Source organism: Passer montanus, unplaced genomic scaffold (assembly GCF_014805655.1).
Source record: "Passer montanus isolate IOZ18808 unplaced genomic scaffold, ASM1480565v1 scaffold6, whole genome shotgun sequence".
NCBI classification, from domain to species: domain Eukaryota; kingdom Metazoa; phylum Chordata; class Aves; order Passeriformes; family Passeridae; genus Passer; species Passer montanus.
The window spans coordinates 7,368,491-7,385,693 of NW_024371037.1; the positions used below are offsets into that span (position 1 = coordinate 7,368,491).

At 36.4% G+C, this 17,203-nt stretch overlaps 1 protein-coding gene across 1 annotated transcript; it reads left to right on the forward strand.

Moving 5' to 3' along the window:
* The first annotated feature begins 364 nt into the window (after nucleotides 1-364).
* On the forward strand, nucleotides 365-16,774 carry FAM3C (FAM3 metabolism regulating signaling molecule C). Its single transcript, XM_039726764.1, has 9 exons — nucleotides 365-447; nucleotides 4,626-4,730; nucleotides 5,874-5,903; nucleotides 6,293-6,416; nucleotides 10,893-10,951; nucleotides 12,474-12,524; nucleotides 13,009-13,093; nucleotides 15,057-15,183; nucleotides 16,185-16,774. The coding sequence occupies exons 1-9, from the start codon at nucleotides 435-437 to the stop codon at nucleotides 16,272-16,274; spliced, it is 684 nt and encodes a 227-aa protein (XP_039582698.1). The 5' UTR covers nucleotides 365-434; the 3' UTR covers nucleotides 16,275-16,774.
* The last annotated feature ends 429 nt before the right edge of the window (nucleotides 16,775-17,203 follow it).

Genomic DNA, 17,203 nt, shown 5'->3' on the forward strand with positions numbered 1-17,203 from the left:
GAAGGAGTGCAGGTGGAGTTGTTGACTTTTACCACATAACTTTAGGAAACTAAATACTGTTTAGATACAGCACTGATAAGTACTTAGGTCACAAATTGAAGGACTGAGAGTTAAATGAATTTATCGGGGATTAGATGAAATTAGAAATTTTTTCAGAATACTTGTTTTGTGGGGAAATAAATGAAAGCAAGGCATCAGAAACCCATCTTAAATCTTCCCTTAACCATGAGGGTTAAGAAATAGGTATTCAGAACAATCATCATTAATTTTATTGACTAGAAAGTCTATGGGGTCTTTTGCTCATCACAAAAGTGCTTTTTTGACTGTAATTATGGTGAAGTGTTTTTTAGTTTGTTTTATTTTTTTTTGTTTGTTTGTTTCCCATAGGTGGCTGCTTTAATGCAATAGTGTCATTAGCTTGCTGAAGACTAAACATGAGAATAGCAGGTAAGTATGCTCAGTAAAATCAGACTGTGGTAATTTATGAAACATCTGCTATGGACAACATTAACAAGTTGTGACAATAAGGTTTTAAAGTCATAGAATCATAGAATACCAGGTTAAAAGGGATCTCAAGTATCATCTGGTCTGACATTTCTTGTCAGAAGCATGGTTAGACAAGATAGCTGTCATATGAAAAGTGGCCATTTCCTCAAACCTTTAGTGTTTGATTAGTCTGTGAGCATACCAGGAAAGCTGAGACTCTTGTGCCTGACTAATCTGTGTCCTGTTATGGGGACCTTTCAATGAACTTCCTTTTCATTTGGGTGGATCTTGAGTGACTGGTAGTGCATATTTTTGTTACTCATTGGTGTAAAATTCTTTTGCTTTGCTGTTAGAGATATAGTCAATAAAATATAGAGCATGCTCAGTAAGGGGTGGTCATACATTGGAGGCAGGTAAGTTTGGGATGATGTTGTGAGTTAATGTTACAATTAAGTTACAAAGAACCAAAGTCACCTAAGGAGAGTGATTTTACCACCATTTCTGGTTCAGCAGAAAGATACCTGCTCCTGTCTCCCTTGGTTGACAGGTGCTGTGCAGGTTTATCAGCTGCAAAGTACCATCTGATTTTAACAGAGGCTGACCAAGGTGTTTCCGCTCTTCTTCACCCTCTGTTACCTGTTAGCACGTGCTTGAGGTTGCAGATGGTGTATGTATGGAATTGCCATGGGATAGGTTTTGAGCATACTCACAGCATTCCATCCAGGAAATAGCAGCTGTGTTTCACCCTATAATTTTCATACTGCTATAGCTTTCTCTAATTTGAGCCCTAGCCCAGCACTGTCCAGCCAGATTTTAAAATGGCCAGTGTTGGGGAATCCACCACTTCCTTTTGAGATTATTCCAATGGCCAGTTGTTCACATTGTGATGAATTTTCTGAGTCTAGCTGGAATCTTCCCCACAATAACTTGTACCCACTAGCCCTCTTGTCTTCCTTGCTAAAAGGGAGTCTCCAACTTCTCTGTAGCCACCCTTGAAATACTGGAATGTGGTACTAAGATCTCCTGTAAGTCTTCTCAATGGTGAACAAACCCAGCAGGCTCAGCCTCTCATCTAGCAGTCTTCCCAGTCCTTTGATTATATTTGTGTTGGACTGTCTCTAGATTGTCCATGTCTGTCTTTTTTCTTTTTTTCTTTTAATAGCAGGGTCCAACACTGCAGGGAGTATAACAAGTGTGGCCTGACAAGTGCTGTGCAGAGAGGAATAATGACTTTATTTCTGTCTGCTGGTGATGCCCTTCTGATGCAGTCCAGCATCCTGTTGGCTTCTTTGCCTGCACCTTCCATTTGTATTGAGTTGGTTGTTCACCAGAATCCCCTAGTCCTTTTCCACAGATCTGCTCCCCAGCTGGGTAGATTCCAGTCTGTTCTTTACTCCTGGGTTATGGTTTCTGTGGTGGAAGATTTTACACTTGTCCTTGCTGAACTTGCTGAACTGGTAGCGTCAGCCCATTCTTCCAGCCTATCCAGGTGTTCCTGCAGGTGGCTCTGCCTTCAGACATGCCTTCTTCCACTCAGTTTGGTATCCTCGTCACACTTTGTCAGGGGACACTTCACTTAACTGGCATAACAGGCATTGCTGTTCTACTTTATTGGTGTTTAATGAAACTCATTTTGGAATTGGGATGGTGGAAGAGCAATCACCTTGTTAAAATGCTGTAGCTGATCTGCAGTGACTGCTTAAGCTGCCATGACTTGACATATTTTGGCTGCTGTTTCTGTAAGATGATGAAGGAATAAAGAAATGGCAAATGGTTGGTTTCAGCCATTTCTTCCCTGCCTCACTAAAATTGCTATGTGCTATTTTAAGTGCCTGAAACTTTCTGAATGGTCTCTGGGAATTTGAAAACTGTAAGAGCCTTTTCATAGAGCTAAGTTACTGTAGTACCGCTTTAAGAAACTAAATCATCTTGACAGAAGGGATAGTCGTTGTAAAATAAGATCTTTGCTAATATAATGTTAAAAGAAAACATTATTTTTGACATTTTGTCACAGTAGAATAGCCTTTGTAGTAATGGAATAAATCTGAGTTTCTGGTGCGTTGCACTTTTTTCAATAGTTACAGTGTTATTTTTCAGAAGGAGAAACTGTTGCCTCTTCTAGAAAAAAATTACACCTTTTCCAAGAGCTTGTTAATGCATACAATTTTTGTCACTACTCCTAATTTTGCTTTATTAACCACAACATGTATAACTGGAACCAATCTGCTAAAGTGAATCTGATAAAGAACTGGAAAATGTTCCAATTTTGGGGGGCCTGATTCACCTGGAAAATTACTTTCCAAATGGGTTTAGGTTTTTTTTTCCCTTCCGTCCAACTATTTTATTTTTTTTTAGCTAAAATCCACAAAGTAGATATGGCAATTCCTACAGGATGTTTCGTCTGTAGCAAACATGCCAGTTTGCTGTTCAAATGCTTAAGGAACCTTCTAGGAGATTTCTTGCTGTTCCTTTGAGGGAGCACTTGCAGTTCAGTTGAAAAGCTGAGAATATAGGGTAGAGGGGATGGTTGGTCCTCAGACTGAGTTCTTGTTCATCTCACATACTTAAAACATGCTCTCCAAATGCCACTTGCTACATGACACATTCCAAAATCTGGTACCGTCTTGTGGTTTTAAGCAGTGTTACTTGGAAAACCTTTACCCCATTTCTTAACATATGTTCAGATCATCTGTTTCTCCAGTGCTTGCACATGGTTCTCTTCCTTTCAAGTGCAGTGATCTTTGGAGTTCCAGCATAATATTTTTAAGCTAGGTTTGCACCTGTGTTTTCTTGCATCATAATGTGTGTATGCTCACACAAGAAAAAGACCAAACTACAAGCGAAAAACCCTTGTATCTTTCTTCATCTTTCTTTTTTTTTTTTCTATGCTCTTATCTTTTTTCAGCCTTCTGGGAGGACTGATTAGCATCTCTCATCCTTCTGAAGGCTGAGTAATCTGTCTATTTTAAGATTTTCTGAGCAGCCCATCACAGCAGCAGTCTGAGATCTGCAGGAGTATATAAGTTTGGTTTTTTTTCTAGAGGATTTGGCTGGCAATCTGAGAAAAAGAAGCATGCTTTAAGGTTGATTCTTCCAACCAGTTTGATATACTGTGGTGAGATAGGAAGGCAGGATGTTGATCAGATGCCTCCTCACCTGCCTTGTACTCTCAGTCAGTAGTTTTTAGTCAGTATTTTACAGTCAGTTAAGAGTGGAGTATTCTGTGAAAATGTATTGCAAATTATACTAAAAAAAGGGTGAGGTTTGTGGCTGTATCACATACATTTCCATTTCAGATATAAGCTGCTGTGGCTGTGTGCTTACAGCTCTTCTCCCAGGAAGTAGATTGGCCACTCAGCACTGCAGGAACTTAGCCTTGTAAAGCTTAGAACTGCCTACTTCAGTATATTAAAAGGGAGAAAGGAGGGGTACTGCTTTTTCTTACTTGTTTTAAAATAGGCTCTGAGTCATCAAACTTGCTTTCTGAAGGTCATTAATATACATTTCTGAAAAGTGAGAATGCTTGGTTCTGGTTGGCTGGTGGTTCGGGCTGGTGCTTTTTGTTGTTGTTGGTTGGTTTTTTTGAATGTCATACTCAGAGCTGACTGACCATAGTAGCCAAGCTGCAGTATATAAACAAATCCCTAATCACTCAGTCATATATTAAAACAGAGGTAGCTCCAGCTGAGGGCAGGGGAAACACAGTATTGGTGAACAGTGAGGAACAAGGTACTCATGGCTAAGAGCATGCAAGTGGAATGAGGAAAGTGGGAATTTTGGTTTTGGATAACAGCCAGGTAGATCATCTTAGTTCCTTTGGTTAAGCTGGATTTTCATGGAAGTCTGGTTTCTCCTGGCTGCTGAGCTGAGTTGGGGTACTAAAGTGTCAGACAAGCGTGAATTTAGAGAAAGGTAAGACCAGAGTGCATTGCATAACCTGATGGATTGGTGCAGTTCCATCCTACATTATAATATCCACCCTTTTTTCAGATTTACTCTGTTTAGTAGGTCCACAAATGATCATCTTGTTTCTGAGTTCCCCGGAGTGTAATCTGATTCACATTTCTCATGTTGCTAATTTCGGTAAACTAATGTTACCATTTGCAGGTAATTTTTTGAAACATTTTGTTTCTTAACAGGTGCTGCAAAGTTGGTAGTAGTCATAGCAATATTTTTATTGACGTTTTATGTCATATCTCAAGTGTTTGAAATAAAAATGGATGCAAACTTAGGACACATATTTGGTAAGTGATGACTTTGTTTTCTCTGGACATCTATTAATGTTTACTTGAGGCTTTATCAAGAATATCATATTAGTTTTTCCTGAGCTCTTCAAGTTAAGAATTGTGTTTATCTTTAGTATATGTGCTTATTTTTTTACATGTAATATGTGTATTAAATTATTTCCTGTATGAAATATTTAGCCTACTCTCTTAATAATTTTGATTCTTTTGTCTGCAAAAGATACATCATTTTACCTCCTTTTTTTTTTATCTTCTGGAAATGAAGTCTTAGTGTAGAGTAATAAATTAGACTACTTGAATCATGTTTCTGGAAATCTGTGCTCTGCCTTACTACTGCTAAAGAGATTTAGAATTTGTTTTGGGTGGGGGTTTTCTCTTGTGCAGGTATGCTACCATGTTAAGTTGAATGTGCAGTAATCAAAACATTTCAGATGTGCCCAGGTGTTCTACGTAGATAAAGATTAGCAGTTGAGGTATCTCAAATTTCAGAGTCTATTTTGAACCAGAGTTTTCTTTCAAGGTGCTTTTTATTACCAAAAAAAAAGCCTGAAACAATGTTTGGTACATGGGTGGAGTTTGTGTTCTTTAATTCTGGATTACTGCAGAGTGAGCTGCCATCTGAAACAGTCAGCAGAGACATCTCTAGTAATTGTTGAGACAGTGGTGTCATTCAGGTGTCATTCACTCGTGTGCATGGTGGGGGCACTTGTGTCTCCATATCTCAGGAAAGGGAGTCATGAATGGTTGGGTTGAAATACACCTGAACTGCAGGCTTCTAGTGTAGATGAAATGAACCCAATCCCAGTGAAGCTGTAAGGGGAGAATTGATTTTACTTCAATCCCCTGAATTCCATAAATTCTTAGAGGTTTTGGATTTCTGTGGGTTTTTGGCTCCACGACTCTCCATGACTCTGAGAGCCATAAATGAAAGCAGTGCTTCTGAATGGGATTCCTAATCACTTTAATTCTGCTAACGCATAAAAGTTGTTTTTTCTTGCAGCATAATTTTCAGGTGGATTTGATACTTCATTTCAACCAGCCTGTTTTTATAGGGGTACAGAAAGATTTTACATTTATAGGATATGATATAGCAGATGACACTTTAATAGTAACATCTTGTAAAACTTTCTTTTTTCATTTTAGCTAGATCAGCATTGGATGCAGCTGCACGCTGTGAGTATTCATAGGCATGTATTACTGCTGTGCCTTGCTTTTACTAATAACAGAAAGACTGATGAATTTTCATAGTTAAGAAAGTCTTAATTACACTTCAAATGCAATCAGAAACTAATTTTCCTCTTCTCCTGATTTTCCTAAATTTCTAGTAAAGTCTGTTTTGTAGTTTTGGCTTGTGGCTTTTGATGACGGTGGCAGAGCAAGCAGCAGGGTGAGAACAAGAAGTTGTAATAATGAGGTGCTTCAGGAGCTTAGATTATTTTAAAATGCTATGTAACTACGGATGAGATAGTGTTTGCTCTCTTCCTTGAATTCCTTCAGAATATATTTGTCTGTTGGCCTACCTTTGGTGTTCTCTAAAATCCTGATTTATTTCCTTTTGAAAGCTACAAAACCTCCAAGATACAAGTGTGGGATCTCTAAAGCTTGTCCTGAAAAGCATTTTGCATTCAAAATGTCAAGTGGAGCAGCAAATGTAGTTGGACCTAAAATTTGTGTAGAGGATAATGTGTAAGTATTTTTACCTGTTGTTTCTAAGTGTCTCTTTCAAAAACTTAGATCACTTTGTACACAAAATCAGCAGTGTAAATTAGGGTATTTTTGCAATGAACTCCATGAAAAGGTCTCGTTGCATTATAACCTTATCTCTGACAAAGCACACTTAATGCTCTGCAGTAAATGCAGAAATGTATGTTGTTTTAATACATGCAAGATAGCTTGCACTTTGTTTCAGGTTTACAGACTTAGAAGTTGGGCTTTGTCAAGTCAGATGCACACCTGTCTCTAAGTAACTTGTCCTGGTGCCTCTAATAGTAATTCAGTGAATAATTGTATTGTTTTCTGTGAGTAATTTTTAAACTATATTTCCTCAGTACCAATGTCAGAATGTATTTTCTACATTTCTTCCAAGGTTGCCTTCAAAAGGGAAAAATAATATTTTAATGATCGATAGTTATTTAACTGTGCTGATGGTAGCTAAGGTTAATAAACTTTATATAAGTTTATATAAGTGAAAGGAAGAAAACAACTGCTTGAGACACAGTTTGGATTTAACTCTTCTTTTTAATAATGTTTTTGACACAGTATTATCAATAATACTGTGCATAAAGCATTTAGCTGAGTACTTTTCAGTAAACCCCCATAATGGGAATATTAATATTTATTTTTAGACTGTGTTTTTCCTCTGAGTGATAATGAGCAGGAACTACCTGAATGTGCAGCTTCCTATAACATAATCCAATCCACTTGATTTTGCAGGTGACATGTCAGAAAAGACATAATGTCAGTGTCGTTGGAAGGGGATTTTTTAAAAATATCAGTCACACTTAATGCTTTTGCCTTCCACTTGCATTTAAGCTACTCCAGTTCAGCTGTTTCTCAGCTCACACTATATTAGTACAGGTAGCATACAGCAGCTGGTGCTAATGAATTCTAGAGCCAATGGCAGCTTCTCTGTGGACAGCAGAGCCCCACATAATAATTAAATAGAATAATCCATGTATTAAAAAAAAATCACTTTACTCTCTAAAGTAACTGTAAGGCTAGTCTCAAGTGATCTTAAAGTAAGGCTGTTTTTAGCACTAAGTATCATTCCTGTAGGGCTGGCTGAGCTCAGGCTTGCTGGCTTGTGTGGGGGTCAGTTTGCAGCAGAGCGTCGGCGTGGGAGCTCAGCAGGAGCTCACCTGGGCACCCACGGGCTGCTCCTTCACTTTCCATTCTTGCTGCTGACTGCCTGGGTGACCTTGGGCAGGCTGATCTAATCTCAGCCTGGTATTTCTGCTGGTGTTACAAAACGTGCTACTGTCTCATTCTGGTTGCTTAATATAGGAAGCTTAATATCTGTGAAGACTTAAGCTGATGTAATGATTACAAGTTGTGGGAATGCAAGTAATGTTTTAATTTCAGGATTGTAGGGTTGATTGTTTGGGATTTTTGACTTTTTTTTAAATGTCTTGCTGACTGATTAAATAAGAAGAGTTGTTTTGGTTTTTTTTTTTAATTTCTGTCCAAAAAAAGAGAAAAATCGCCTACTAAATATTTTGCTGCAGAAAGTGATGAAAAAAAAAAAGTAGTTGATGGAAAAAGTCCTCTAAGAGGATACTTCAGTGCCCAGCTTTTGGATTCTAAAGTCCACCTTTCCTTGGCAAACATCTTTCTGAATTCCATCAGAGGGGAACTGGTCATGTCTGTCTAAGTGTCCACCAGGAAATTTGATTGATTTTATATGATCTCTTATATTGCTTATAAGAGGTTTTATTTCTCTGAAAAGCTCTCAACATGTAGACTGTAAATTTCTGTAAGAACTCTAAACCTGATGAAGGGCTGCCCTCCTGTGAGAAGCTGTTGCATTGCAGCCTATTGTGTTAGTGATGATGCACAAGCTGTCTCAAGTGATGTATCAGGGGTCTGAAAAAAAGTAATTTCCTCTTGGGTAGCTCCTTTTTTAGAGATACTCTGTGAACTCACACTTGCAAAAAGGCTTTTCTTTTTCTGATTACCTTGTGTTCTTCATACTTCCAAGACAGAACAGCAGGAATGAGTTTTCATAATTTGTGAATGATATTTACAGAATAGAATATTTTTCCTATGTATTAAATGTAAAGATGTCACTTGGATTATGAAAGCACTGAAGTTGCTGATACAATTCAGAATGCAAATAATCTCTCACCTTCTCTTTTTTATTATATAGATATTTTAATGTGAGACAGGATTTCTGTCCAGTTCAGTTCTGATTTCTGACAAGTTCAGTTATAGCCTTGTTCTATATTGGGAGGCCATAATCCAAATTAGAAAAAAATCATGCTGGACTCATCATCAAATCTTAAATATTGTAGTTGCTACTTCATGGGCTTTTTAGAACGGGCTATATTTACTTCTATACCAGCAACTCCTCCATGCAGTTTTACTTTAGTATGAAGCCAGTTGCATGATTGTGCCACAGTTACCCGATAACAGAATGTTGTACTACATTCCTTTAGTAACTAGTAATTCCTGTATTGATCATTGTAGGTTTTATCTGAATCCCTTATACCTTTATGCATGTGTGGAGTTTCAGAGTCTAGTAGCCTCAGTATTAGATATTTTTCTACTGCTACTTATTTACAAAGAATTTTGTTAAAATGAAAATAATATCTTTCTTTTTTATTTGTTTTGGTGTTTGTTTTTTTTTTGTAAATTATGTGCCTGTAAATTTTTGCAGGAGGAAAAGAATGGGTTCAGAATTTCATTGCCTTTATTCATTTAAGTTCCAGTCTTTATTTACCATATATTTTTTTTTGTTTAGTATGTTTTCTTGCTCAGATGTGACATGAAAATCACATGATCAGAGCAGAAATTATCCTGCAGTGGCTAAAATACTTCTGGAGTTCCCTACTAACCAGAATTGAATTCTGAATTTCAGCAGGAAATTTCAAGTATTTTCTTTCAGAAATTACTGAATTATAGTTTTAATTTCAATTAAGTTTTTGACAGATAGTATAACTTAAGGGACTACCAAAAGAATATGAACTCTATCATCTCTGATTACTAGTTCTTTAAAACCTTTTAAATTCTCTCTTCCAAGAGTTGCCCTCATCTGGTAGTCTTTCACAGCCTCTCTGAATACTGAGTCTGTTTCTGATACTTGTCTATTCAGTTTGTCATTCCTTTAAATTTTGGCTTCTTTCTTCATCCTGGGTGCAAAAGATAGGACCAGAGAGGAAGATTTTTGACATTCTTCTGTGATAGACCATTTCTTGTTCCTAGCCTATCACTAAGAAGTTGGCAGGAGAAAGCTGACATGGAAGCTGTGTGTGTAAGGATGCATTGCTTGGTGTTCAGACATGACCAGAAAATCATATTGCCGAGGAAGAAATGTGAAACAATTTTGAACATAGCAGGATTGTACACATGTGCAGCCCCTTCCTAAAGCCAGCCAGGGAGGTTAAAGAAATCCTGATCAGGATGGAATTAAAGCATCTTCTAGAGTCTGTTTGTAACTAACGACATGTGTGCACCTATAAGCTTTTGCTGAGATGTTTTCTTTGTTCTCAGCTGAAGGCTTCTTCATTATCTTAAATTTTGTAATTGTTCCAAACTTCTATTTGTCCTGTTTATGTTACCTCCTTTAATCCTAGCTTAAAAATGTTGATGTTGGGATATTTGGGGCCTGAAGGCAGAACAGAGTTGTTCACACTGTGTGAATTGCCAGTGAACAGGGATGAGGAGGTCTGGAAGCTTTCTCCCACTGGAGTGGTACAGCCACCAAGGTCTAAGGTGGCACAGCATCCTACCTAAATCTTAACATTCCTGTTACCTCTTCTTTACTACTCTGAAGGGCTTCCATTTCACAATGGGACACTTCCGCCCCTTTGCCTCTCTTCAGTTTGGTCAATAAATTACTGTCATAGATCCTGACATGGTTTTGGGATGTGTGATTGTAGTCCAAGATTGTATGCAGCTTTTGCTTGAAGTCCTGTCAGTGTGGTAACTATTTTTCTTGCATTTAGGTTTCCTGTTACATGTATGAGTGGCTAAGTGCTTTGCCTTTCTTATTTCTTCATGTGAATTTTAAATGCTTCTGTTCAGTTGGCTTTGAAACTCATTAACTCATTTTTGTTCATTGTGTGCTTGCAAAAAAAAGCTTAAAATATTGGTTATGTAACTGTGCTGAGCTTCACAAATAAATATTTGGTTATTTTTTTAAACATGAATAATATAGCTATATAAACAGCACTATTTTTGTGGCACTTTTAATATACAGATGTACTTTGAAACCATGATAAAGCAATGAAATTAAATCAATACTGCTGGGGATACTTGATATATTATTCTTAATTCAGTGATGCCTTAAGAGCACAGATTAGTTCAAGGAGATTTTGCTTCATTTAAGTACTCATGAACATGTGGTCTTTTAACTATGTCTCTCTTAGAACTTGATACTATTTAAAAACCAGAAATATTTCACATCAGAAGATTGCCTGATTAAAAATATTTATTTTCTTGCAGTTTAATGAGTGGAGTAAAAAATAATGTTGGCAGAGGAATAAATATGGCCTTGGTCAATGGTAAGTGACATTTTCAGTGGGCAGATTGTCTTCGTTTTCAAATTGTTTCTGAAATTTAAGGTGAAATACTATGGGATGGTGAAAGGCAAGCACCAAAGCGAAAAGGAAGTACTCAGCTTATTTATACTGAGATAATTGCAGATGTTGGCACTGACACCTTGTTGTTACAAACCAGAAAAAACTCAGTGCATTTTTGTTTCTAAAAATGGGTTGTAAAAATAGTAATGTGGAGTGTGGTGGTGATTGTCTTTTTGATACATCATGTAAATTCCTAATGCAAAACCAGAAAAAGATGTGAGATGCATGCTGCTTGTTTTGACCTTGTGTGTTGCCACCACTAATTAAACTGTAGACTGCATTCTTCTGTTCTGTTTTCAGTGAAACTTCTTTAGCATCTTTAGCAGTTTTGTTACTACACACAAAGACCAGTTCATTATTTCCTCACTTGAATCAGTATATTTGGTTTATAGACCTTGTCCATAAATGCATCTTGTTAAGTAATTGTGTTCTGAGTTTGTAATTTTCATTAAAACCAAAGAAGTTTAGCTGTGTGTTACCTTGAAAGCTGAACTGAATGTCAGCACTGGCACATTTGTCTTTAATGTATAGGAAATGATTCCTTGTAGCACTGAGATAGCACTTTGTCATTTCACTGCAATATAAATTATTGTTATTTGAAGATTGTACTCAGATTTACACCATCTAAAGCATAACTTGAACAATCTTCCTAATCCTCTATTGCTTTCCTAAATTGTCTCAATCTGTTCAAAAGCAAAATACCTATGTTTGTATTTTATAGCTCCAGTCTTTCTGTCTTCCAAACTTTAAGTGAATGCATATATTAAAAAAACCCCTCCACCTTCCATCAAATACTCCTTTGTAGACAGCATAATAAGAAAAGGTAATGAGATATACTATATTGTCCACTTGTTTCTATTTATTCTGGATGTTTAAATCTACTTACAGTAATAAGTTTATAGCAAAACATGCAGTCTAATTTTAATCTTTGTGACTTTCCATATGGCACAAAAGGCAGTCTATAGCTATACAATTTTTGCACAACTAACTTCAAAAAAAGGCAGATATATGAACTGAATAGTCTGTGTTGATTTTAGAGCCTGTGGGTGTTTTCATTTATTTCAGATTCCACTTGAAGCAAAATCAGAATTTTGTCTACAATCATAGAATGGTCTGTGCTTAAAGGGACCTTTAAGATCACCCAGTCCCACCCCCCCTGCCATGGGCAGGGACACCTTTCACTGGACCAGGTTGCTTAAAGCTGTAACCAGCCTGGCCTCCAACACTTCCATGGATCTTCTCACTTTTTTCCTCTTACTTTTCCGTGCACTTTTTCACAAACCTCTACACTGTTTCCATAAAAGAGATGTTACCATAACTCATTTATCTAGTGTCTTCTGCAGCACTTTGTCTGAAAGAGTGTAAGAAGAGTTGGGCATGTTATCTGTAAAACAATTTTGGCTATATTTGATGGCACCAAATGTTTCTTTCTTTTTTCCTTCAGGTAAAACAGGTGAATTATTAGATACCAAGTTCTTTGACATGTGGGGAGGAGGTAGGTGCAATTACGCTGGTCAGAGAGAAACGACAAATGTGCTTTTTTTCTTCCTTCTTATCCAGACTCCTTTTGCTGTGTGATTTAAGGTGATAGTTAAGGGAGTGCTTCACCTCTAGCTTTGTAATCATGAGAGAGTGCAACTTTGAATAAACATAAGTAGTTGAGGTGGGAGGGAATGGTGTGGTTAATCAGACAGACTTGTTCTCCAGAGTAGTTCTCATTAGTGGTTCTGTCTTTACACAGTAAGGAATAAACTCTTTCTATAAAATAAAGAGTTCTCTGATGCATTTTAGCTTTCTCTCACTCTGCATCTTTTTATAAAGGTATATTTACAAATTTTATATATATTCTATATATAAATGTTATATATTATTTCTACAAATATTCTTAAAAGTAATGTCTTTGCAGAAAGACATTGCAGATGTTGAAATACATAATTTTTGCTTATTATTAAACTGTTTTATGTTCTCTTTCTTTTCAGATGTGGCGCCACTTATTGAATTTCTGAAGACCATCCAGGATGGAACAATTGTGTTAATGGCAACATATGATGATGGTGCAACCAAGTATGTAATTGATTTTAAATAGCAAATATTGCTAACATTTTTGCATGCTGTTCTATATTGAAAAAATACATTATCACACAACTACTCCTAATAGGATTTTGTCCTTCCAAAATGACAGATTTGAAACTATACTTCCAGTTTTTTTAGTTTTATAATGCGGATGTGATTTGGGCATAACAGAAATCAAACTAAAACTAAGCAGATATAGGTGTGCTGATTTTTTCTTGCTGGTAGCTCATTCTGTCTTAAGCTAGTAAATTCAGATAGGTACAGATAAAGGAACATGATTATGAGCACATACTCTGGTAGGAAGTGTCTGTTCTATCCAGCACTTTCTTCAGATCATCTCCAAGAGAGTTTGGTGGTTACAGGATGGCAGACATATTTCCTAACATGCCTTGCCTGTAGCCATACATTTAAAGTCACAGAAGTTACTAATGTGAGCATTGTATTTTTTGCCCTGAGTGTTTTACTGTTTTATCCCAAAGCTATTCAATTTATTAATCTAGGTGTAGCCTAAGAGGGTTTAGGTCTCCTGAAACATTGTCTTCCAATTTTCACAACTTGGGTCAGTTTCAATAGATACTAAAAATTGCTGTAGAATATGTGTTATAATCCACTCCTCACTTAAGTCAACCTATCCAAAGGATTGCTTTTCACAGTGAAAATTGAAACTTCTTTCCTTTTCCTCTGTTGTTTTACTAATAATTAACTTTTTTGTCAATGTGGTCTGTATGATTTTTTTCCTCTTTTGGTTCAATTTGTTGTCTACAACTTCTCTGTATTTTTGATATAGAAGCAGCTTCCCTATGACTAAGTCCTGACTTTGCAGCATGTAATAGCAAATAGTAAATAGTCCAGTGTGCTTACCTTCACTGCTTTTGGGAAAAAAAGAAAGTAATTTTTACTTGGGGTATTAGCCAAGGGTGGATCTTCACTCTGTTGTTCTGTTCAGTTGTTTTGTTTCTTTACATTTTACATTCCTCCCTTTCTTCTTTGATATTTTAGATAATAACTAGGGTTAGTTTTACTTCAGTAAACATGTTATAGCTGATGATTTTGAAAGTTTGTTTGCAGATAGAATACAGCTAAACTAGAATTTGTGTTTGGCCTTGTCTTGCTGACAGAAAGATCTACTGTTTAATGACTATACTACAGCTACCACTGGTAGTTGATAGTATATATAAATGCCAGTTTTTGGAAACAAAATTGTGAAGAATCAAGCTGCCCTAATGCTTGAGAAAGTTGGAGTATAGGTTGGGCAAATAACCTGCACAAATTTATTTCATAAATTTGGCTAAAGTGAGTCATACAGCTATATCTCAATAGGTAGTAGTAATCAGAAGTTTTGTGTCTTGTTTGGCAATGAGGCACATTAAGTAACTTAAAGGAAGAAATAAAGAGCTGCTATTTGGAGATGTTGGAATGATATATCATCTTAGAGAACTGTTTTCCTTTAGATACTAAAATTATCCTACTTGGGTTTACAGGCACTGAACCATGCTGTGAAGCAGCATTCTGAATTTTGAATTAACTTCCTCAAGCAGATGAGAACTTATTTCAGATATTCATTTCATTCTTGTAATCTAAAATAGCTTTTGCTTTATCTACACTTCAGTTTGAACCTGCAAACAATGTTCACTTTAAAGGCTGACTTTTTTAGTTGCTTGGAGAACTGCTAGCAGAACTTGAGATGTATAAATGCTCACAGGAGAGGGTTCTTGGATTTTGTTGGTGTAGTGGTAGGTTTATATCCTGGTTCCTTGAGATTATAGTATGAAAGAGCAGCGCTCTTGCATCAGGTGATTTCAGAACTTGCCTTACCTGATTCTGAGAGATAGATCTTGCCCAATATTGACTGACTTAAAGTATATTAAATTGGATGAAAGCAGACTGGTGCACTGAGCAATGAAAGCTCTGAGGGTATGTATTTTATTCACATATGAACTCTGGTTTGTTCAAGGCTAAATGAGGAAGCTCGGAGACTGATTGCTGAATTAGGAAGCACATCCATTACTAACCTTGGCTTCAGGGACAACTGGGTCTTCTGCGGTGGGAAAGGAATTAAGACTAAAAGTCCATTTGAACAGGTTTGTGATTCTTTAACTTCCTGGCATTTAACAGCTTGCATTAATAGAGGCATAGCATGTTTTCTAAGTGCCATGCATTTGTTCAAGATGGGTATCTATTGCACAGTCTTATTTTCAGTTTTTTTTCCTTTTCCTCCTTTTAACCATACAGAAATAAGATTCTTTGGTGACTCATAAATAAGAAAAAAAAATCTTATATGGTGTAGCTCTTACTATGCCAGTAACTAGATTATTCATCTTTATGGTGAATCAAATTAACCTGAAGAACTCAAAGCTTTCTGCCCAAGTTGTGTTTTAGATGCACTAAGAATGGTGAACTTCCAAGAGATAAGTGGGTAGTTAAGGTGCTGGTGTTCCCAGCTGTTAGCTTTGCTCTTCTCTCAAATTGCTGCCATCATAAAATTTGTGAAATAGAATATATTCCCATACTTTAGCTGTTACAATTCAGCATGTGTCAATGTTGCCTTTAATTACTGGTAGAAGTAAATTTGCACTAGCAGAGTAAGGTTGTGGTTTTTTTTCTGCCAGCTTTCTAAGGGAGGGGAGACTAAGTGCAGAAACAGTAGCAGACTCTTGGAGGCAATAATGTCTTACCTGACTGTAGATGGTTGTTTGGTGGACAAATAAAATTTTCTTTCAAATCTCACTATTTGTTTTCATTGCCTTGTAAATTTAGCATCCTTATTTATTTTTACCTTTATGCTGAAAAGGCTAAACTACATGCTTTAATGCAGTTGGTCATTTCCTTGCTTCTCTCATCCTAAGCAAATATCTATAATAAAATTTAAAAATGTTTTCCCTCTATGGCTTAACTTTTTACCTGAGCAAGTGACTTTATATGGTGAATTCTTATAGATTGTTATGTATGATTCAAAGCACAAAAGTTAATAATGTTTTTTCTTTGTCCATGGCCTGAAAATAAGTACATATCTTAAAACTATGAGTTAAAACAAAAGGATAAATGACTTTGTTAACAGCAGATTGATATTTTCCATTTATAGCATATAAAGAATAACAAGGACACAAACAAGTATGAAGGCTGGCCAGAAGTTGTTGAGATGGAAGGCTGTATCCCTCAGAAGCAAGACTAAATGAAAATGGAAGAAAAGGAAAAAGACTATGGAAGAAAATGCACTTTCTGCTATTATTAGAGAGAGGGCTATGAAGGAGACTGTACTGTAAAAATTATTTTTAAAGCATGCAGCCATCTTGTCAGTGTGTGCATGAGCACTGACATTTTGAATATTGGGATTATTTATTGCTGACACACATAGAAATTCCTTTTGTAAATATGTCCAAAATAAAAGAAACATCCAATCATTTCTATGCAGGTTTCTTAAAAGCACAGTATTTAGTTTGCCTGTGGTAAATAATACTTGTAGATAACTGGCTAATAAATAACGTATGTGGACAATAAACAGATTGTGACAAATGTACTGTCCTCTAAACAGTGCAATGTTGCTGTGACTATGTAAACTCAGTGAAATATTGCAGATTTTAGTAATACATTAATAAGGAGCTTTAATTTTTTTTATCCTCTGCCTTTTTAATGGCATCATCAATTTTTATTAAAACTATTTGGTTATTCTAATATCAAGTGCTCCAAAAATTTATTTTGTAGTCCCCTATCAAAACTGAGTAATGAGCAAAGGAAGACCACATGATGGTGGTTACACTAGATATGCCGTGAAAAGCACAATAGAATTTTTTTTTCTGTCTTTCGGGGATGAACTAAGGTAAATGTGTAAATAGTATGTGAGATATTTAAAAGCAGCTTGGAAGAATTTGTACTTGAAAGTGTTTGCTTTATAGAAGGGACTGGCACATTAAGCAGCAGTATTGTGGCCGAATTTTTCATTTTTTATGGCAGCTTTTGTACTGCTGCTTAACCATTGATTCTCCCTATGGCTGTTCAGCTGCAGTGCCTGGTCATGCAGTGCATGTGTGTAATGGAAGAGCTTCCTCTTTGGGTTCTAACATCAGGAATAAATTTCCCATCACAAAGAGCCTGTTAGAAAGC